The sequence below is a fragment of the Salmo salar genome, chromosome ssa12 (genome assembly GCF_905237065.1).
Source record: "Salmo salar chromosome ssa12, Ssal_v3.1, whole genome shotgun sequence".
Taxonomy (NCBI): Eukaryota; Metazoa; Chordata; class Actinopteri; order Salmoniformes; family Salmonidae; genus Salmo; species Salmo salar.
This window is the reverse complement of record NC_059453.1, coordinates 76,002,393-76,023,985: the sequence shown is the minus strand read 5'-3', so window position 1 is coordinate 76,023,985 and position 21,593 is coordinate 76,002,393. Positions and strand designations below refer to the sequence as shown.

At 42.4% G+C, this 21,593-nt stretch overlaps 2 protein-coding genes across 5 annotated transcripts; both read right to left on the bottom strand.

Moving 5' to 3' along the window:
• Positions 1 to 1,261: 1,261 nt before the first annotated feature.
• LOC106565837 (monocarboxylate transporter 2) lies at positions 1,262 to 12,133 on the bottom strand. Of its 3 annotated transcripts, none has more exons than XM_014133408.2 (5): positions 11,975 to 12,133; positions 11,055 to 11,275; positions 8,474 to 8,617; positions 5,987 to 6,829; positions 1,262 to 2,516 (listed from the first exon to the last, which is right to left on the bottom strand). In XM_014133408.2, the coding sequence occupies exons 2-5, from the start codon at positions 11,269 to 11,271 to the stop codon at positions 2,254 to 2,256; spliced, it is 1,467 nt and encodes a 488-aa protein (XP_013988883.1). In that variant the 5' UTR covers positions 11,272 to 11,275; positions 11,975 to 12,133; the 3' UTR covers positions 1,262 to 2,253. The 3 variants fall into 3 exon arrangements, with proteins under 3 accessions (XP_013988883.1, XP_013988882.1, XP_013988884.1); XM_014133407.2 differs by lacking the exon at positions 11,975 to 12,133 and adding an exon at positions 11,745 to 11,960; XM_014133409.2 differs by lacking the exon at positions 11,975 to 12,133 and adding an exon at positions 11,661 to 11,793.
• Positions 12,134 to 12,508: 375 nt separating this feature from the next.
• LOC106565838 (kelch repeat and BTB domain-containing protein 8) lies at positions 12,509 to 20,121 on the bottom strand. Of its 2 annotated transcripts, none has more exons than XM_014133410.2 (5): positions 19,858 to 20,121; positions 18,520 to 18,727; positions 17,913 to 18,219; positions 16,646 to 17,456; positions 12,509 to 16,061 (listed from the first exon to the last, which is right to left on the bottom strand). In XM_014133410.2, exons 1-5 carry the CDS (start codon positions 19,871 to 19,873, stop codon positions 15,598 to 15,600), a joined length of 1,806 nt encoding a protein of 601 aa, XP_013988885.1. In that variant the 5' UTR covers positions 19,874 to 20,121; the 3' UTR covers positions 12,509 to 15,597. The 2 variants fall into 2 exon arrangements, with proteins under 2 accessions (XP_013988885.1, XP_013988886.1); XM_014133411.2 differs by lacking the exon at positions 19,858 to 20,121 and adding an exon at positions 18,992 to 19,771.
• Positions 20,122 to 21,593: the final 1,472 nt, after the last annotated feature.

Below are 21,593 nucleotides of genomic sequence, written 5' to 3'. Positions count from 1 at the left end.
GATATTTCAGTTTTAGATTTTTAATACATTTGCAAAAATGTCAAAAAACCTGTTTTGCTTTGTCATGGGGTAAAACAATGTAGTCCATTTTAGAATAAGGTAACAAAATGTGGAAAAAATCAAGGGGTTTTCCAAATGCACTGTATGTTACATTTGGTATGGTTACATAAGACAGATGGTTACTTAATGAATAAACAAATGTTTAGCAACTCAAAGGTTGCGAGTTCAAATCTCATCATGGACAACTTTAGCATTTTAGCAACATTTCAACTACTTACTACTTTTTAGCTACTTTGCATGTTAAATAACCCTTCCCTTAACCATTTATTAACCTAACTCCAAAACTTAACTTTAACTCCTAGACTAACTAACGTTAGCCAGCTATCTAGTGTTAGCCACCTAGCCAGAATCCATAACATATCATACATTTTGCAAATGGTAATTCATAACATATCATATGAAATGGGTGATGGACATCCACAAATTTATACATACCATATGAAACGTAACAAATCATACTAAATGGAGTGTCTCGGATTTATGTACAACATAATACGAAATGCTCTGAGACCAGATTGTATCAACATGACCTCAAAGTCCTGTGGAAAAGCATAAAGGGGCATTATGGGAACACACAGTGTGTAGATGGGGGTTGGGTAGGGGGTCAACAGGGTGGAGGGAACGGGGTGAAATAAAATATTATAATAATAATAAGATCCTCAGACTTAGCGACCATCCCCCGGTCTCTGTGGCATTCACCACCTTGTCATGTCCCAGGACCTTGGACTGGGCTCAGTGGGCTGGTGTGTGTTCTAACTTATTGGCATAGTGATTTGTTGAGTGTTTCAGACTGCATGCGGCTCAGAGCGCTAGCCTGGAACATCGGGGCCTTGATTCATTAGCTAGTCACACCCTTAGCGCTGACATTTTCAAACTTGTTACACAGCGTTCTAATTGGCGTGAAAAATTGGACACAGCTACAAATAAACAGTCATGGCTGCATTGTAAATCTGGCTTTGACACCATGTTGGGTGCCATGTTGACTGTCATTTTCCTCTCCCAATGTAAACATGCTGATAAGAAATAGAACACAGACATGATTTTGTCTTAGCTGAATTGTAGTGGTAAAACTACAAGAAACAATAATCTTACCCATTTCAATAGCTACATGAGTAGACACAGGTGAGTGACAGGGTATTCACATCTGGTGAATTGTAATTGATAGAATTTCTTTATGAAATAATTATATGCAAATACTGAATGATAATGATGTCATTTATTGCTGAGCACTCTACTCAACAATCATATTTACTTCAAATACAGTTCTTCAAAAAAGTGAGTTCCCATCAGTATCTTATAACAATAAACGCATCTTTCAAAAAACACTAATGCAAAGCTACAACCTATCTAGACATGAATTACATGGTTGTCATCATAGACTTCATAACAGCTGAAACTGTTTGTGCACTCATTCTATGATCTATATGTGAAAATGTAAAAGCAGACATTTATTTTGGTCATATTCAAATAGAAATGGATCCTGAACAAGAATATAAAATGACATCATTATGTCTGTAACAGTGCATGTAAAAACATGTGGCCTTCTTCATCCACTCATTGGAACATCAATACAGGTGGAAGAGTAAAATGTTCATGACTACCTCAAGGCTGAAATATTACATCCTCAGCATGTACGTGACACACATCTCAACTGCAAACGTGTGTTCAGTTTCATGATTGATACAACATGTGAATTTAACTGTCAAAATTCACAGAATAACACTCAATATAAATGTAAATATAATTTTTAGCTGGTTTTAACTTATACGGTATACCTAGGGCCAGGAGAATTTACTGAGCACAAAAAAAAAGTGATACTAGCTGGGACTGCGATACTAGCGGGGAGTGGCACACCTGGCAGCTGAAATAAATAAATAAAGGCCCAGAAAGGATTACACAGTTATTTGATCTCATACAGTCAGAAGTACTTCTTTCCAAACAGCCTTTGTCAGCATGGGGGAAAAACTGCTACATGGGGAAAAAACAACATAAGAGAAAAAACTTCATGAGTGTCCCCTTCCAAGGTTAGTAGTAGTGTGTGTATGTGTGTGTGTATGTGTGTGGGGGTGGGCTATATACAGTATTGGGTAGGCCTATATACTGATATACTGGCATCAATATATGAGAGTGTACTTGTAAACAGTGGTATCATGCATGGCTTAATTTAGTCTCTTCCGTTTCTGATTCGTCTCCCTAGGGGATTTGTTGCTTCTTAGCCTCCTTCCCTGCCTCTCCTTGCTCCTCTGAGGAGGGCTCTCCCCTCTCCCTCAGCCCCATCTCCTGGTCCTGGCTCTCACAGCCCTCCTCTACCTGTCCCTCCTCCTGCCGCCTCTCACGCTCCAGCATCCTGTAGTTGTAGATATTCATAACAAAGAGGAAGAGTCCTGCGAACACCATCACCGATCCACACATGAGGTACAGGTACTTGTAGTCACCAAAGGTGTCCACCAAGGCTCCTGAAGGTGAGGAGAGGGGAGATGTTACTGAAGGTTACATAAAGTTTTCCCCCCATCAGATAAAAAGTTAAGTTATATGAAGGATAGTTAGACAAGATGCCCACAAAATCCCCCCTGCTTATAGTATATTCCTATCAACAAGTTGTTATGGGTTAAGGTAAGCCTTTCCCCATCTCTCTCCACGAGGTGAATCAGGAGGTGTAACATGGGTATGGTTTAGATGTGCTTTTCAAACTCTGTTCTGTAGAGTAAAATATCCTACTGGAGACATGACATGGAGCCATTACACCTGACCTTGCTTGCCACGGCTCTCTGGGAAGGCAATTTGGGCTGCTGCACCAGAACAAATCAGGAGTGTGGCCATGTCGATTCTGAAAACGATCAAAATCTAGCCCGCTTCAGAGGAAAAGTGACAAATGGAGTTTATATCAGATTGGAGCCATAAGCTTCTTGAACCTCCCCCTGGATCGATCTGCAGTCCTCCCCAACTCACTCAGCCTCCAGAGTGTGCATCTAATCATTTGTCTGTCCATCCGTCTGTGAATACTGTATAACAATTTGCAGGATCATGCAAGTCAGATGTTTGTAGGAACCACTAAATTGATTAATGAAGGGAAGATCAACTGTGACAACAGTGTACTTTCCCAAGCTATTGTATGCCCAGTTGATGGTCATTGACTAATTCATTCACAATGAATAACTTTAGAAAGTATAAGACGAGGGCTTGGGACTAGAAGGTTCTATCTGTAAAAAGAGGATTCTGAGACAATTGGCTTTGAAGTTCTGAACCCTCAATGGTTTGAATGGTGTCGGCAAAATGTTATCTTGTATTGTTTTGAACTTAACAACATGAATTATATAGGTAGAGAATATAAAACAGAACAAGGCTATGTCAATAACACAATTTTTATAAAAATGCAGAAAGAAACTTATAGTCCCAAGCACTCGAACAGCCACAGCAGAGCGACACTACATGATTTAACCACATCCCTTTTACGTATCTTATGTAACGTCGCCTTGTTTGTGCAATGAGACAGGGCCTTTGATTGCTCTCTATATTTCAAACTTTTATTGAGGTGTTTATCTGTAATGGACTCATTTCCCACAAACATCAGTTAGTAATGGTCAATTACTGAGTCTGGCATTATTGAATCATCTGGGAGAGACAATCAACACAACACCCCACTATACATAAACACAGAGTTAGGTTGTTGAATAGAAGGGTAGTTTTCAGGTTCGGAAAACCAATTAAAAGACAGGTCTTAATGAGTCAATTTTCAATTCAGTTGATGATGGGGGCATGAGTTTGTCTCTCTCACTCTGTTTGTGTGTGTGTGTGTGTGTGTGTGTGTGTGTGTGTGTGTGTGTGTGTGTGTGTGTGTGTGTGTGTGTGTGTGTGTGTGTGTTTGTGCGTGTGTGTGTGCGTGTGGAGGTCACTTTGCCCGTGGTCCAGTACAAAGCAGCAACAGGGACATGGTCTGATTAATGGCGTTCTATCCTGTGGGTGTGTGCAGATGACCATCACCCTCATTAAGGCAACCCTTGATTGGCTGAATGGTAATTAAGTCCATCTGGCAGCGTCACCTCTTTTTTAAATGTATTCATAGCTTCATTATGGTCCAGGTACGGGCCTCTAATGAGTGAAGTCTGAACTGAGATTCATTAAACACCGAAAGCAAAAGGCTAATTACACCAATTACCTCACTTTCTCCTAATTAGGCTGACCCCCAGGTTTGGGCGGAGGCACGGCGCGGCATGACGAGGCTGGCTGTAATGAGGAGACTTGTAAGGGGAAATGTAGAGACTCTGCCCTCTGGAGAAGAACGCTCAACGTGCAGGGAGGCGCTTATTTACCCCCATTAAATGAGCACCTCAGAACAGGGTCGCACAAAACAACCAGGAGGACTATACATTTACACCTCATTAAAACTCTGCAGAGGAGAGAGAAGCATAGGAATGCCAACAAACGTGATCCTACGTCTACCAGACAGACTAGACAGACAACCAGTTTGTATGGAGAAGAGACGTGTGTTCTGACAGAGCCCGTTCTCCCTCTTTTTTCACTCCACCGTTTGTGTCTGTCTGCCATTTCAGAGACTGTGAAATGAGATGGGCTCTAGCAGCATTCTGAGGAGAACATTTGTATTCTGTCAGAGAAAGCCCACAGGTGGTTCAAAGACTAAGCAAGTTCACTTCCATGGAAATGTGTTATTAAACAGCTTGGGCTGAGCAGAGAATGTTAGCATTGTTAGTTCTCCTCTGTGCCAAAATAAGAGCAAAATGAAAGTGGGCTGTAGGAGACAGAGTTTTCTAAATGTGTGCTATCCCTAGTAATCTCAGTGAAATATGGGCGGGAAACATAACCTTTTTGATTACACACTCAAAAAAGCATGAAAGGAAAAAGGTCCTCTAAAACTCACTGCTTGTGGTTTAAAAAAAGAAGAGCCGTCTTGGAATAACCTTGCACAATGACTCCGTATGTTCATTTCATCAGTCGTAAGCTATTATTGGGAAAGGCCTTTCTCATCTTAAACCTTAGATTCTGAAAGAGATTTATGCTATCGTTTTAATAGTAACGTGTACCAGATTGTGCACGCTAATTAGGATTTGGGGTTAGGGTCAATGATTTGACTTGTATTAACAGCTAATCAAATGAAGTTGGTAACATCGCAATGGTCAAAGTTTTCCGTAACTCCAATAACTGAAACTCTCTAAGCTTGTGTTTGCAGCCAGTTGCAGTAGGTCTATTCTAGACCGAGGGGACCCGGTAAAGAGAGAAGGGGAAAATAGACAGAGAAAGAGTCGCAGAGAGACCTTGATTACCCTTACGGCTTTTTAGCTCCGAAAAATGTTCCATCATTTGTGTGGAGGACGAATCCTCTAGCGGGCGTGCCCTGAAAGCCAGAGCGGCCCGGCTTATTTACAACAGTAAATAACCATGACCAATTACTGCTTTTCTCTGGGCAGGCCGTGCGCTCCAGGCCACCCTGCTCACCGATGATAATCCAATTCTACTGGAATGTCTTACAATAATGACACCCTGGAAAGTAGTTGGGCTCCACTCCCGCACCATGCAGCATGCAGCACACGGCCGTGACCGAGGAGCAGAGTGAGAAAGAGGGGAACAACTGACTGGCAGGTTTTCTCTGCTCCAAATCCATTTTCTGCTTTATTTACCCAAGTTATTCTAAAGTAGGACTTTTCCTATACTCTGACAATAAAGGTTCTCTCAAGTCCATGCGTAACACTGGGATACTGTCAGCCATGTATTGAATAACCATGGAGAGGTGGTCTTGGGGGAAATGGAGGGAGAGTGTTTGCTGACTAAAGGGAAAATAGTGCTTGTCCTTTGTCAATAGGGAGTACGTTTGTCTAAAGGTGTCATAGCATTAGTTGTCTAAGAGCTGTATGGTTGTGTATTAACTTGAGAGAGAGGGGGATTGTGGGCTGTGTGCAGCGTGAAGGCTTACCTCCAATAGGTGGTCCCAGGAGCACGGGGCAGCACTCTATGATGGTGGCAAGTCCCACTGCACTGGAGAACCGCTGAGGCCCCACCAGGTCCATGAGCGTCTCAAACAGCAGGGCACACACCATGCCAAACGCTATGCCAAAGAACACTGAGTAGGCCGCCAGCCCCCCGTACCCACTGGCCAAGGGACACAGCAGGTGGCATAAACCATTATAGATGATGGCAAAGCTGAAGAAGTACTGTATCCTGGGCCTGATCCACTTAGTGTTAGCCATCAGCCCTGTCAACGGCCTGGCAAACATGTCTACGAAGCCCATGATGGACAAGAGAAAGGCGGAGGAATACTCGTCGAAGCCATGGCTCAGGGCGTAAGGGGACAGGAACACTACAGGGGCGAAGAAACCAAAGAACATCACCGCGTTCCCTACGATGTAGATCAGAAAGCCCCTGTGTTTGAAGAGCGAGAGGTCCAGAAACTTGTTGAAGTTGTCCAAACAGCCTTTCTCCAACTGTGTGTTGTGTCCATTCACCTGGGCCTCAGACCGGTCGGTGGTAGGTTTCTTTGGGGTTCCGTTTGTCTGCGTGAGTTGGTCTCCAGTTGGCTTTGGACCAATGGGCCTCATGAGAGAGCCGGCAACACAGCAGTTGAGCAGCAGAGCTCCCAGGATGAAGAAACTGCCCCTCCAGCCAAATTGGTTAAACAGGAACTGGTTGACAGGTGCTAAGGTACAGAGGAGGACTGGACTTCCTGCCATGGCCAGCCCATTGGCTAACGGCCTCTTGACCTGGAAGTACTTCCCAATGATGGCGACGGATGGCTGGAGGTTAAAAGAGAGACCAAATCCTGCGGGAAATACAAGAGAGGAGAGCAGTCACGTTCACAAGTTCCATTTTCAGAGGCTAAAACCTTGACATAAACGCCTGGTACTGCAGGATTAAATTAAGACCAATTCTACTTTGTGCACATTAAGGTTCCATCTCATTGAACATTGCCTACTAAAATCTCATTAAGGAAAGCAGGAATAATTTCAGAAATGATTTCTCCATTTAAATGGCAATAAATTACAGGCTCCGGGTAGTCCATTCACTACCACCTCCTTTCCCAAAAATCCAATTTAGTAGCATTTCAGCCTGTAAATGAGCATCTTATTCTCTAAATGAGTCTTCACTTTAAGATGAAGAGCTTCAGGTAGCGACCTCGACTGACCCATTCCATCATTCTAACATTTGCTAAATGTCTGCTGCTCACAATTCCACACTAATGCCCACTGAGCTACACAATTTCCAAAGCCTTATTTTACGAAATTCACAGATAAAAAAAATAGTTCTTAGTATGCATTCTTCCTGGATTAAAATGGCATAATGCCAACGCAGATTTTGATTCGTTTTCACCTCCATTGTCTAAAGATGTGGTCAACAATTATGGCCATCTCAACTTGATCGAATTAGGAGGCTCATTAAAGTACACTGATTAGAAATGAATACTAATTGTATTTATTATTTGTCTCTTTTAGAGGGTACAAACTAAGAAATCACTTCCATTTAAATGGTAGCTGCATTTACAAGGGGTTCTGTATCTCAACTACCATCTAAACTCACAGGGTGTTTGTGGCAGCTTTCAACGGACTGGTAAGATGTATGTGAGAAAGGGATGTGTGTGTTAGCCTAGCTAGCGCATCTCACCGGGCCAGGGCAGAGGGGATGCAGAGAGAGCACAACACAACACAAGGCCCTATAGCTATAGCCACCTCCTCCCTCTATTAATCTTCCAGGCCTGCGGGTCTGGTGCTGGCTAATGAATCTCGCTGGGTGGAGGATGGCGGCGACTCCCGTGAGGGGACCAGGACTGGAGCCTACGGGAAAGAACAGGGGTCCTGGTAGACCATGCTCTCTGGAAACCGGAATGACACCATCTTAATTACACCTGCGCTGTCCTCACAGTGCTCTGGCCCAAGCCCAGAGGCTGAGAGACTCCCTGGGCCCAGACAGACTGCTTGCCAGCCAAGCCAGGGAGACCTGGGCCACCCAGGGAGGATATGCACCCCTAGAGGAGCACCACCAGGGCTGGTTGAGAGATGGGAGAGGGTTGGTCTAGCGGTGGGGTAAACAAGTCTAAGACCCAGTCAGGAGACTAGTTCACTCACACTTTACTTCACATACACAACATCCAACCAGTCCAGCCATCGTCCCAGATGTCTTTCCTGAAGAAAACTCTCAGAGGCCTATATCTAAAGTTGTGTTTTATGTATAATGAATCCACTACAGTATCTTTAATAGAACCAATAATTCAATTGCTTAGGTTTTCACATTTAGAGCATATAGTAAGCTTATGGATTAGGCCTACAGAAACTATTAGTATCTCTCATTAGTCAACTTTAATGGCATTAAAAACAAGTGATTTCTGTTTCTGTTGGCCCACACATAATATACACATCAATCACAAAACAAGCCATGTCAATCAAATGTATGGAGTGAGTGGGTACCATACCTCCAATGACTCCTACGCATATGTACAAATGCGTAATGGTATTGCCAAAAGAAGCAGTTACCATACCGACGCTACACATCACTCCACCAGCTATGACCACAGGCCGGCTTCCATAGCGATTGACCAGAATACTGCTGATAGGTCCTGCAAAGAAAAAAGTGAGAGAGGAGAGATGAAAAGGGGAGAGAAAGTGTTCGTCTTAGGTTCATACAGCATTGAGATAATGGATAGGCAGTTGACATCGGACCGATAGATCCCTCCCGAAACCTAACCCTTGATCTTAACGTTACCCCTAATGCACTGCTGTTCAAATATCCACACAAAGTAACATGTCGGGCGTGAATAGATAGCTGATGTTCTAAATAGTTATCTTACCTACATAAGCAAAGCAGACCAGTGCCTAATTTGCATTTCTCCTGATAATGTTCCGACAAAAAAGTGTGATATATCATTAAATAGCCTTCTATATTCTGTCTCTCTTTATCCTTCATTCATAACCCTGCCACAGAGAATATGTACAACAGTCCTTTAGCATCACACAACCTAACCCACTTCTGTTCCCTGCTAAAACCAGAGGATTTAAATAGTCACTAAATCATTTCCTTCAATTCATTTAACAAAAAAAATGAGGGAGCATCAATCAAAAAAATATGTAGGCTGACACGAATATTGAAATCTCAACATGCTGCCTTTCTAGTCAGTGCTGGAATGATACTGCAAGGCGGGTGATCATTGAAAATTCCTAGTAAACAATAAGAAGATTACAGTTTTGGCATACAGCTGAATCCATTGTCCAAAATTGATTTCACACATTAAAAAACACATTTTAAATCGTTCTACATTGATCAGGACTTATGCACATCAAAAGGACGAGCTAAATGTAAAAAAACAAATCATTTCACATGTCAATTAGACATTATGACAATGACCTTGGTGTTATACTTCATATAAAAGCAGCTGTACACGGCACATGTTCAAATAATAACTTGCATCCTCATTTTATTTCTGTTTTGTTTTTTAATCAAATCTGCTTATGATCATTTCCAGAGGTACTCTTTCTCCATATCTAGTCTTGTATCCTTTTTTATCAATGTAAAATGCTATGTTTAGTCATTATAGCATTAAAAAAATGTTTTACTACAGCTGAATCTATAGATAAAAAGATACACTTTCATATTTACCTATCTACAAGATACAGAAGAAATCTCTGGATTAGCTATTACATAAAAAATGTCATCCTAGCAGTGACCTTAGCTATTGCTTGAACAGATTCATTCAGCCTAGCAAACCCTGTGTGGATATAGAGACTAGGTGTACATATAGACCCTGTCCTCCTAGTGACTGTGTCACTTTGGGGTGGCATCCCAGACATCATCACAATTTCCTCACCCATTAGAACTTTATCACTCTGGCTCCCTAAGTCATAGGTCCCCTGAAATGCTGTCCCGTTCGTCCCATAGGGACTTGTTGTGAGGACCAAATGTACTGAACCCATGTCTGATATATTCCCTGTCTGTTTTTCACTGTGTGACATTGTAAAAGCCGAGTCAAGGACAATATGATAAAGACATGTGCCTCTGCCACTGTGCGTGGAAATATTTCACAGAATTCTCTATGCTGGTGAATGCAGGTGAGTCAGGCGCCCTGTCGTCTTTTAACCTTGCAGCCACTGATGGATTTACCTCCAACTTCAACTGGATCATTCTATTATAATATCTCAGTGTCATCTAATGAGTCATTGAAGGTGCATTATAAAACATCCTTACACTTGAGCCACAGACTGACAATTATGAATATACAAATGTTCATGCAAACAGAGCAAGGATAGACTAAATAAATAACATTTGCAACTGACAGTCCAGACAGTTGTGACCTGGATCACTCCATGATGGCCTACTGCACGTGCCCCAGGGTGAATCACCTGCCGCTGCACGGCCCCAATGATAAGTGAAAGAGTGAGTTTGTTTAAACATCCAAATTCTGGTCAGATGCAAAAGCACATGAACAACCCATTTCTAACCCTTCCATATGAAGCCTAACAATAAGCAGCAAGACGCAGCCACTGGTTTAGCAGTTAGTTTTACTCAATATATTATATTTACAGGTTTCCAAGATGAAAGAGGTTGCTGTCAAATATCATTATACTAAAGTAAGAGGCAACAAGGTGCTTGTTCTATCAACATGATTAAGTAGGTTAGGTTACTTACAATTGCTTGTCTTTTATCTTAGATAGCCTACTACAGTATTTTCTTAAACTAGTAAACTTACTAAATAAACTACAAACAGATGTTATTATCCCTGAATAATACATATGATTTTAGAGGAGACAACTGCACTAAGACTTTACTTTTTAGGCATTCCTAATAATTTGAACACAGCAGTACTCATTACTCTTGATCAGTTACAGGTATTACAATGAGTCCTCACATGGAAGATATAAGCCTACATTTTAGGGATGAAAAAACAAGCAACTGCAACGCTCCATACAAGCCATGCATCCCTTAATACATAATCTGTACATTGTGGTCATAATTGACTCAATGCTGACTCAGAGCTGCTTGGCTACATCATGTCTACTCACCACCGGCATACATTGCTGCCAGCATGATGGAAGAAATCCATGCAATCTGGCTGTAGGAGGCACCGAAGATCAGCTGGATGTCTTTGAAGAAGACAGTGAGGGCTTTGGGAAAGGCATACGAGAAGCCGATAGAGATGAAGGCCCCAAACACCACGGCCCAGCCCCAGCCCCCGTCCGGAGGGGTGTCCCGCAGAATAGATGCTGGTGCAGGGGACATGTTTCTGTTGATAGAGGGGAGGAGGATGATGATCTAAGTGTTTCATGAAAGCAAAAACATCATCTTGAATGTACCTTTTTTTAGAAAGCAGATGAATCACCACAGAGAGCAGTCAATCAAATCATCACTTTATTTACCCAAACCAATTGTTTGACTCAGGGTGTCAGGACTGTGTAATATTGTTTTTACATTAAATAAGACCTAAATACGAGTTTATTAAGAAATGTCCTCTGTAGTGGACACCCGGATGCCGCAACTTTGTTTTTCATCTACTGTACCCATTGACTGAAATATTAATTTGGTCATATATTCGTCATAATGGCCACTAATGAGGCCAATTTTGCACTTACAATAAAATATAAAAAAATATTTGTTCACTTTTTATTTACCTCCAACACTTATGTTATGTGAAAGAAATCCTAAACTAGTTTTTGTTCGTGTCTCAGGGGGATATGGAAGTTGCATCAGTCTACCTGATGAGACGCACACCGCAGCACGTAAACGAACGAGGGCTCTTTAGTTTAGGTTCTAAGAATGTCATTTCAGAAGTAGCCTAATGATTTGTGCTACCCTCAGCAAACGAACACTCAAATGTGGTTTGTACACGTGGATATCCGACTTGGAATACATACACACAACAGAAAGTTGACGCGCGTCAAAATATTATACATTGGATGCAAGACAAAAAATAAAACGATCTTACCTTGGTGACGAATGGCGCAGAACTTAAACTCCCAGTTCACGCACAAAGTTTCTGAAACATCGATTAGATTTTTCAGTCGCCTTTAGGCATGTGTACCTCATTTGCCCCTATTGGTTCATTGAATTAGAACGGTGACTGTCTTCTGCTCCCAAAAGTCTAGGAATTAGCATTTTAGGCTCCTAGGCTATCAATTCTGGCCGGTTTATCTTTTAGCCAAACACAAATCTATTTCTGATTGTCTTATCTTTCACTAAAAAGGTCACAAGAATGTCGCTACTCAGGGATGTCAACTAGGTCTATTTGTTACAAAAGTTGCAACCTTGTAACTAACTGGTGATGGCATCATGTCTCATAACATGTTACATGAATGTGATCTAGGTTAGCCTACTTTCAAAAATAGCTACATACATATACACAAACATATAATATATACACACATATGCATAACACACACGGAGTATAGGCTACAAGGGGAATAAAAGGTTAGCAAACATTCATTCAGCACCAAATAATCATATGGCAAAAAAAAGTCACTATGGTTTCACTTGTCATTTTATTCTCAAATTATGTGCAATGTGAATTTCACAGTTGAGCTCAACCACCACTATTCCCCAAACTACACAGACAAACCAGCAAACAAAAAGAAAAGCAGTAAGATTCCACTGGTAGTAGCCATCCATGCAGGATGCATACATAACAGGGCTTGAATGAGCTTGGGCATGGCCACACAAGGCCAACTATATCTTTTGCACAGAAAGCACATTGACTGGCTGATTCGTTGCTTTAACTATTATTTCACAAAACTGATGTGTTGGAGATAATGTAACATCGGAGTTACAGATCTGCTTATTGTGAAGTTTTGGTAAAGCAAAACTACTGAGAATATTTAAATTTATGAGCAGATTCATATTGTGTGAGATACAGAACAGAATTGCTCTACTATAACTAAACATAGAAAATGGAAAAACAGCCATTGAAAATAACATTTCTACTTTTCAAGTTATAAAAGAAAAAAGTTGTAAAAAACTGTGCAAGTACAGCAAACGTATATTACACATGAAACAAGACATTTAAATACAGTACTGTTTATCAATAGAAATCCTGAGTTGTCCATTCCTGGTTCCCATGTGACTGAGTTTTTAGGCATTTGGGGAAACCCCTTTTCTCCTTCCTCACCCATGGAGGGCACTGCTCTGGCCAGATCAAACCAGTGCCAAATAATGTGCACTATTTTTCTTTACAAAAGTTCATGTCCACAGCTACAAACAGAATGTTTTTATACTACTCTCCATTTCAAATTCTGTGAAGACAGAACTGCATTTCCCAAGATTGCTTTGTGGTCGATGATATATTTTGGGGAAATGCTTTAAATATGAGATCAAATAAATGATCATATGTAGTGCAAAGATGACACAGGAACCTGCATGAGGAAATTGACGTCATTGAATTTGTTACAGTTCCACAGAGAACATCACTCAATTGCTGTTACTCATTTAATATATACAAGATCAAAAAAGCAGCACCAATAGTTAGTTTTTCTCAATGTCATAGCATACAGATGGATTCATGTATAAAAGAAGCACTCTGTGGTAATGCTCTGTCCAGGTGGGTGCTGCTTGGTCAAGTTTGCAGTGACGGACCATTGAAGAGTGATTCAGTGCAATGATAAATAAGACTTGAGACACACTACCTCGCCAGGCTAAACACACAGGACTATCTGGATGCCCCCACCCATCCATAGGCACAATGACATCCCCCTTGGGATCTGCACTAAATTACACACCAACAATCTCTACTTTACTCCTCCTCAGACAACTACTGTACAGCAGCCAGCCACACAGGCAAATATTGAAACATTTCAACAAGCAAAGGTAAGTACCCAAATTAAGCTTGAAAACAAAATCTAATGCACTTCAACTAGCGTAAACCTAAACGTAGGGCTGTAACGATACCAGCATTGCAATATTTTATCAATGGCAAAAATGAAAACACGAAGCAGACCACCCTCTTTGGCCCTGTAAAAACCTGCTGTATGGAAAATATTGTGCTATAGTTTGGAAAATAAATAACGGTGACTCCGGATAACATAATGAGGTCTGTTTCCAACGTTAGAACTGTTATCCTAAAGAAGTTAAATCTGCTTCATGTTTTGTTTCCTTGCCACAATACTAACGAGTATTGCGATACTGGTATCGTCCCAGCCCTACCTAATTGTAGCAAAGTTTCCTTAGTTATAGCTACTTGAAACTTTATCAACTTTTCAGATGAACCAAAACAAGTTCTTAAATGCATTTTGGCATTTAAGAGGTAGGTTAACCCAAACACTTTTTTAAAGCAGGTTGTAATCAATACCAGACATGCTGAAAGAAAAAAAAAAAAGCTACAGAAAAGACTATTCTGCAGCGAGCTGCCCACACTTTGGCCAAATCAATGCATCAGCCCGAACCATGTCCCTTCATTCCTTATCTGACTTCTGTTAAGTTGCTATCAAAGCAAACTGTTGCCTGGTTCGAAATGTCGCACTTATCTTGGCCAACCACACATCTGACGCCCTGCTTGTTTCTCCAATGTGGAGAGTGAATCGTCTAACTTCTCTCAAGTTGTCTTGGCATGTGAAACTCGTTGCAACAAAATGGATGCCAGCTCAGAGTCCATTGCATTATTCTACGAATTCAAAAAGTATAAATCCAACTGCAACGAAGCCGATTAGCACATTGGTTGACAACTTAGGCCTTCTCTTGAAAGCAAAGTATGCGTTTTATAAAGTAGCATCATACCGATCACGCAATAATACTACATTTATCTAAATCACTAGCACACTTCATACACAACTAATACACACTTCCACAAAGACAAACTTGCTGTAGGGAGCAATCAGCATTCAAATCAATACAAAAGTCAGACAGAAAAAACCCTCCATCTGAACTAACAACCTACCAATGAGCAACACTGCTCATCTTACCCGTATGAATATATATATAAAATTAAAATGATTTATATATATAATTTTCACTTTATGCTAACATGCCGCGGTTCCATAACTAGAGGGTACTTCATCTGATCCATCAACTGCATGTCAATCAATTGTAAAAATTTGAACCTATATATGCTTTTAAGATTAAATGGAACAAAATGGCTCAACAACAAGCAAACATAATAATTGCACTTATAATTCATTGGACTGTAAAACAAGCATCAGTTTGGGTATTTGGTGCTGAGTGGAAGAAAAAAAACAAATACTGCAATCTTTTGAAAGCACCCCATTTGATCGTGTTAAACCTTATATTTTAATGCTTTAAGACTAAACTCTTGACTGCCCTTGTGGTGCAAAACAGGACAGTATCAGGCACAAGACAAGCAGGACCTCACGCTCCCTCCTCCCGGAGGGGTTCAACCCAATAAATGTTTGTCACATACACCAGATAGGTCCAGTGAAATGTGATGTTTTACAGGGTCAGCCTTATCAGTACAGCGCCGCTGGAGCAAATGAAGGTTAAGTGCCTTGCTCAAGGGCACAGAGATTTTTCACCTTGTCGGCTCGGGTATTTGAACCAGCAACCTTTCGGTTACTGGCCCAATGTTTTAACCGCTAGGCTACCTGCCACCCATTCCCCAAGGCCCTCTTAGAGCACTTTCTGAAGACACTGCGGGTACAGTTTGGCCACCACACATTCAAAATGGCGGCCCAGGTCCCAGAGGCGGTCAGGCGTCTCGTAGACTTTGGTCCACGCATCCGCCTCATCGTCGTACTGGTAGAGGGAGTTCTTCCTGCTAGTACGGAACACGTGTTCCTCCACCATGACCTGCGTGGCTCGGACAAACAGGTGCAGCTTGCCCTGAAGGAGCAGGGCCTTGATGTAGGGGCTGGTGGCCTGGTCGAAGGGAAGGTCCCTCTTGCGGGCCCAGGTGTTCTGCTCGATGTCGTAGACCTCCATGGTGAAGGTGCGCTGGTGGTTCCTGCAGATGCCAGCGATGTAATAGATGCAGTTCTTGTGTAAGGCAACCAGACCCTGGCTCCGGGGTACACTCATGGGGGACAGGTGGCCCCAGTAGTCCTTGCGAGGGTCAAAACAGAAGAAGTACTCACCTGTTAAACAGAGAAAAGAAGCACCAGTGTTAAGACACATTTTGAAAAAAGAAAGAATGAACTGTAGCTTTATTTAGTCTCCTACACCTGCCAGCAGCATACCACCCTGCATCCCAAGGCTGACTTACCTCTGAAGCTAAGCATGGTTGGTCCCTGGATGGGAGACCAGATGCTGCTGGAAGTGGTGTTGGAGGGCCAGTAGGAGGCACTCTTTTATCTGGTCTAAAAAAAGATCCCAATGATTGGGGACATTGTGTAGGGTGCCGTCTTTCGGATGGGACATTAAAACGGGTGTCCTGACTCTCTGTGGTCACTAAAGATCCCATGGCACTTATCGTAAGAGCAGGGATGGTAACCCTGGTGTCCCGGCTAAATCCCCAATCTGGGTCTCATACCATCATGGCTACCTAATCATCCCCAGCTTCCAATTGGCTCATTTATCTCCCCTGTAACTATTCCCGAGGTCGTTGCTGTAAATGAGAACGTGTTCTCAGTCAACTTACTTGGAAAAATAAAATACCTCTCCTGAATCTTTTTCCCACTGCATTTCAAGGTCCCATAGTCACTCCACTATCCCGACTCACCTTGGAGGATGTAGATGTGGTCTCTGTACTCCACAGCGCTGTGGAACTCCATGGCGACAGGCATGGGGCTGACGGCAGTCCAGCAGTTATCCCTGGCATCGTAGCATTCCACTGACTTCAGTGCATTCCTTCCGTCCCCTTCATACACACGGCCCCCCAGGGCGTACAGCTTCCCACAGCAGTGGACCAGCCTGCAGCCGATCCGGGCCCGCAGCATGGGCGAACGCGCCAGCCAACGGTTCCCTGCATGCTCGTATTGCCAGAAGTCGCTCTCCGCCCGGTGGTCGATGGACACCTCACTGTTGCTAGGGCGGTAGCCCCCAGCGATGAAGATGTCATTCTCCGATGACACCAGGATGCCCACCTCCCGCAGGTCATTGGGGGGCTTGCAGAGCTTGAACACCTTCCCAGCAGCAGTGTCCAGGCAAGGCACGGTCTGCTTCTTCCCTGAGTGTTTGTGTGCCGCGTCAAAGCAGATGACCATCTCGGAGGCAGTCATGCCCAGGCGCTGAGAGCAGCCGTTGAGACGTGCCTTGGCTTCGGCAGGTTCCCTGGACAGAGAGAGGGCGCAGGCGAAAGGGGCCGGGATGCGGCTGAGGAAAGAGTCATCCAGGAGGGGCAGCCGGATGCATTGAGAAAACACCTCAGCCAGGTGGGTCTCTCTGCGAGGGCTGTCGTGCTCCAACCAGCGCACAATGCTCTCATACACATGCTCTTCCTTCTCCACATTCAGGTCATCGTTGTTCAGGATGCTCACCAGCTGCTCCTTGGTGAGCTGGAGGAACTCCTGCTCCCGTGCCACACACAGGAACTACAACACAGCACAACACCGCATGTTACATTTTATCTGTCACAGCATGCTCAACTAACAGACGCAGACCTGGAGATACTTATCTAAATCTTATTTAGTGTGTCATCTACCATATGTACTCAATGTGTTCTCACATTGCTGTAGTTATAAGGCCATATTAACAACAGATCCATAGATTAATCCTTCCCAAAAGGCAAGTAAAGTGAAGCATAACAGTTGATAGAGCATGGCTCAGTTGGTAGAGCATGGTGTTTGCAAGGTCAGCATGGTGTGTACAACTCCAGGGTTGTGGGTTCGATTCCCACGGGGGGCCCAGTCCAAAAAATTAATAAAAACAAAAATAACACATGAAATGTATGCATTCACTACTGTAAGTCGCTCTGGATAAGAGCGTCTGCTAAATGACTACAATGTAAAATGTTGAACAGAACAGCTTGTTCTTAGAATAAAACCCACCTTCTTGCGTATGTAGTCCTGGGAGCGCTCCCTCAGCAACTGGTGGCCGTAGGCGTCTGCGAACATGTAGACCCCGGTGCAGTTCTGGGGGTCCAGGCGGCTGATCATGAACAGGGCACACTGGTCCTGCAGGGCTGGGATCTGGAAGATGCTGGCTGCCGTGAACAGGGCCTGGACATTGGACTCGGACAGTATGACTCTGGACGTATAGGCGTAGTCCAGGACCAGGTGCATGGACTCAGACTCAACCCCGATGAGCCGCACCTCCCTCTGGCTGCTCTCTGTAAGGCCACTGGTGAACATGGACCTGATAGGAAGAAGAGGAAACAGAAAATGCATTAAAGCTTGAACGGTTTTTGCAGCTTATTCTGGTCCCAGATGTGTTTGGGCTCTTGCCTACTCCATTGCTGTCATTGACTTGACAATAAGTTAGAGTTGGCATGATGGCGCAAACAAACTGGCACTCAGGCTAGTTGCGGAATTTGTTATCATATATAAGTTTGACCCTTCAAAAACTCAGCATAGCTAATACATTTCCCTCAACTCAGTGATATCCCAAATGTAAAGGACTAGAAGCAAGCAAACGCCTCACACATATCTGACCTACCTAAAGTAAGGGCTGATTGCTGCAAGGACATTTCGATGACACGGAAATGTCTTGCCATGGTCCACCTCAACGACAATGTCTGTGAGCTGTGCTTCATCATACAAGGCTTTGAGCTGCTGGAGGATGTTACAGGCATGAACGGCATCAACCCCACTGTAGGCTGTGTTTGCAGGAGTCACATTCTGTACTTGTAACAGCTTGCCTACGTCTATGGAACAAACATGAAAGAGACAACATGCCTTTTAAAAATGACGGATTAAACAATACTGACATACGAGAGTCACAAACAAAAGGCTACAGATTTTAAAATGATGTTGGTACTAAATAATATTACTTAACGTTAGTGGCATCATTAGCTAGCTATATGCAGCACAACAACTGAGTCAAGTGTACTTTACAGAGTGGAGAACAAATACTCTAACTACAACACGTGGAAATTAGTAGCATGAATCTATTACTGAACTAAAATTACTTTTCGATACTTGAGATGTCTTGTTTGTAGCGCTAACGTTACCAGTGTACCATGGAAATCACCCACCCAGTTCAACTTGTGTGCTCGAGTTAACTTAATGACAGAACAAAGACCCGTCTAAAACAACGAGGCTTTCACAACAAGCTAGCTAGCTCTGCGGATTAGAAACTCAGTTGCATAGCACCAGAGCAAGTCATCCGCGGCATTATTAGCCGGCTAAAGTAGCTAGAAAGCAATCTTTTAGCCCTTAAACCAGTCAAAACGGTCACTAAAACCACCTAACGGATAGTCACGAATCTAATTTGATCGTTAAGGATATCGTGCTCATGATGTTGAAATGGAGCTAGCCAGTTAGCTGGCTATCCAAGTAAACTGGCCAACCACCATTAATTTTTCGTCAGGATGAGACGTGGGTACGTTAAGTACTGTAGCTAACTAGCTAGCTGGACATACCTACTTTTCTGTTGGATAACTATAGTAGCGGTAGATATTAACTAGTCAACTACCTAACTACACACTTTGACAACTATTAATAAAAGCTAAGATAGCTACGAACAGGTTGACAGTATTAGCCACGACTGTCATTTGCATACAAAGACATGCAATTGTTTACAGACTCGGCTGTACTAGCTAGCCATCTATCTGATCGAGTTAGCTAAGGTTATAGCAATGCTAACTAGCTAGCACACTTTTTAAAGAAGCCATTCGCTTACAGCGTCACTTGTAGCTAAAACAAAGACAAGTCATTGTCTATGACTTTTGTCAGAGTGTAATCTCGGTTATATATCCTTCAGTATGAATTATGGAACTTTAAAATGCGTTAAATAAGTTTGAATCGTCAACACAAACAATCAAGAAACGCTAACCTCCACTGGCAGCCATTCTCCCCCAGTCTTTCTCAAACTGGTCTACAAGCTCAAAGCGGTTAAGGCTAGAAGGGATACAGCTTTTGTTAGATTAGACTTTTCGTACGAACAGGTTAAGATAATTTACGCAGCATGTTATGTTAATTAACGTAGGATAATTATGTTATGGGAAGGGTTTGCTAAAATGCAAAACATTTCAACTTTTGACGTTAACTTGATAAAAGCTCAATCCCTTCTAGCCAAAATCGTCTCAAAGCAGACCGTGAAACGTCACTACTGTGAGCCCCGGAAACAGACGACAGCCAATCGCAAGAGAGAGCAAGCCAATAAAATTATTTTGGGTAAAGAGAAAGCAAAATAAAATATCAAAGCAACCTTTCAAAAATGGATGATCAATTTATTGTCTCATTTTGACATAGCCCACAAGGTTCCGCAAATAGGTAATTGTGAGTTACTGGTACTAATTGATTGTTTTCCCCAATCAATGGCTAGATTATTGCATTGTATTTTCAAAGACATTTTCATACATTAAATGTATCCTACAAAACACAGGAAAAAGGAAAAGCTATATGCTATTCATCTATATGTTCTTTTCACATTAAAATTATATATTTATATAAATATAATAAATACACCATAGAGATATATATGCCCAGAGCATTATATTTAGGAGAGAGAACGTGTTTGTAATGTTGCCCAGATTTTACCCAGTAAAACCTATTTACCCAGATTTTACTCCTGAAAACCTATTTAGCATGTTTTGCCATTAGTGTTAGGAGAGCATTGCCTAAATGTCTAACAGAATTTACCCAGAACGTGGTTGCCATGTTCTCCGAATATCCAATATTAATGTTCTAGACACGCATGGGAATGTTGCAAGAATATTCCTGTGTCCAGTTTTCTGAGGGTCAGGAAAATGTTCCATTAATGTCCCACCAAACATACACAGAACATGGTTGCCAAGTTCTTAGAATAATAGATAAGAAATGTTCTACACACTTTTCATGGGAACGCTGCAGTAATATTTCTGTGTGTCACTTGATGGTCCCAAAGAAACATTCTCAAAAAAAAGAAACGTTTTCATTACACACCATGCCTTGCTACTGTTTCCGAGCCCATCAAAGACCGATTGGTGAAACACTGATCCATTTACAGTGCTTTCTGTTGACAAGATTATGGACACGCATATGCACACACGTACACACACACACACACACACACACACACACACACACACACACACACACACACACACACACACACACACACACACACACACACACACACACACACACACACACACACACACACATATTTGACACACTTTGACTACAAGAAGACGATGGAGCGATGCTCAACTATATAGAATGAATAAATACTGATATTTTTATGAGAGGTAGTGGACATGTGGTAATAATTTGTGCTCAAGGGCTAATCCTACAGATTCCCATCTTTCAATGAGAAACCAATTTTAATTAGATCAGTTAGGGGTGTTGTAACTGTTGCCAAATAATTACATTAACATACAGTATATTGTTAAGAATGTGAGAGTAGTGTGTCTCCCCTAGCGGGTCTTGAACCCAGGCAACCAGCACCAATGACCTAACCATGGTCCCAATAAGGGATATCCTAGGGACCCCATACTCAACTGGTGGACTGCGGTCTGGATCTGGACCCAGAACGAGGTCAATACTACAAACAGTGCCCCAACATTTTGTTTATTTTATTTAATAAAA

Excerpts from the sequence above, each read along its gene's own strand:
- LOC106565837 (XM_014133407.2), bottom strand. The coding sequence starts at position 11,812 with ATGACATTCTTAGAACCTAAACTAAAGAGCCCTCGTTCGTTTACGTGC. Across the intron at positions 11,276-11,744 it reads TGCGGTGTGCGTCTCATCAG|AAACATGTCCCCTGCACCAG; the intron begins GTAGACTGATGC and ends CTCTATCAACAG. Across the intron at positions 6,830-8,473 it reads ATGCGTAGGAGTCATTGGAG|GATTTGGTCTCTCTTTTAAC; the intron begins GTATGGTACCCA and ends TATTTCCCGCAG.
- LOC106565838 (XM_014133410.2), bottom strand. Across the intron at positions 18,220-18,519 it reads GCAATCAGCCCTTACTTTAG|GTCCATGTTCACCAGTGGCC; the intron begins GTAGGTCAGATA and ends TCTTCCTATCAG. Across the intron at positions 16,062-16,645 it reads CCACATCTACATCCTCCAAG|GTGAGTACTTCTTCTGTTTT; the intron begins GTGAGTCGGGAT and ends TCTGTTTAACAG.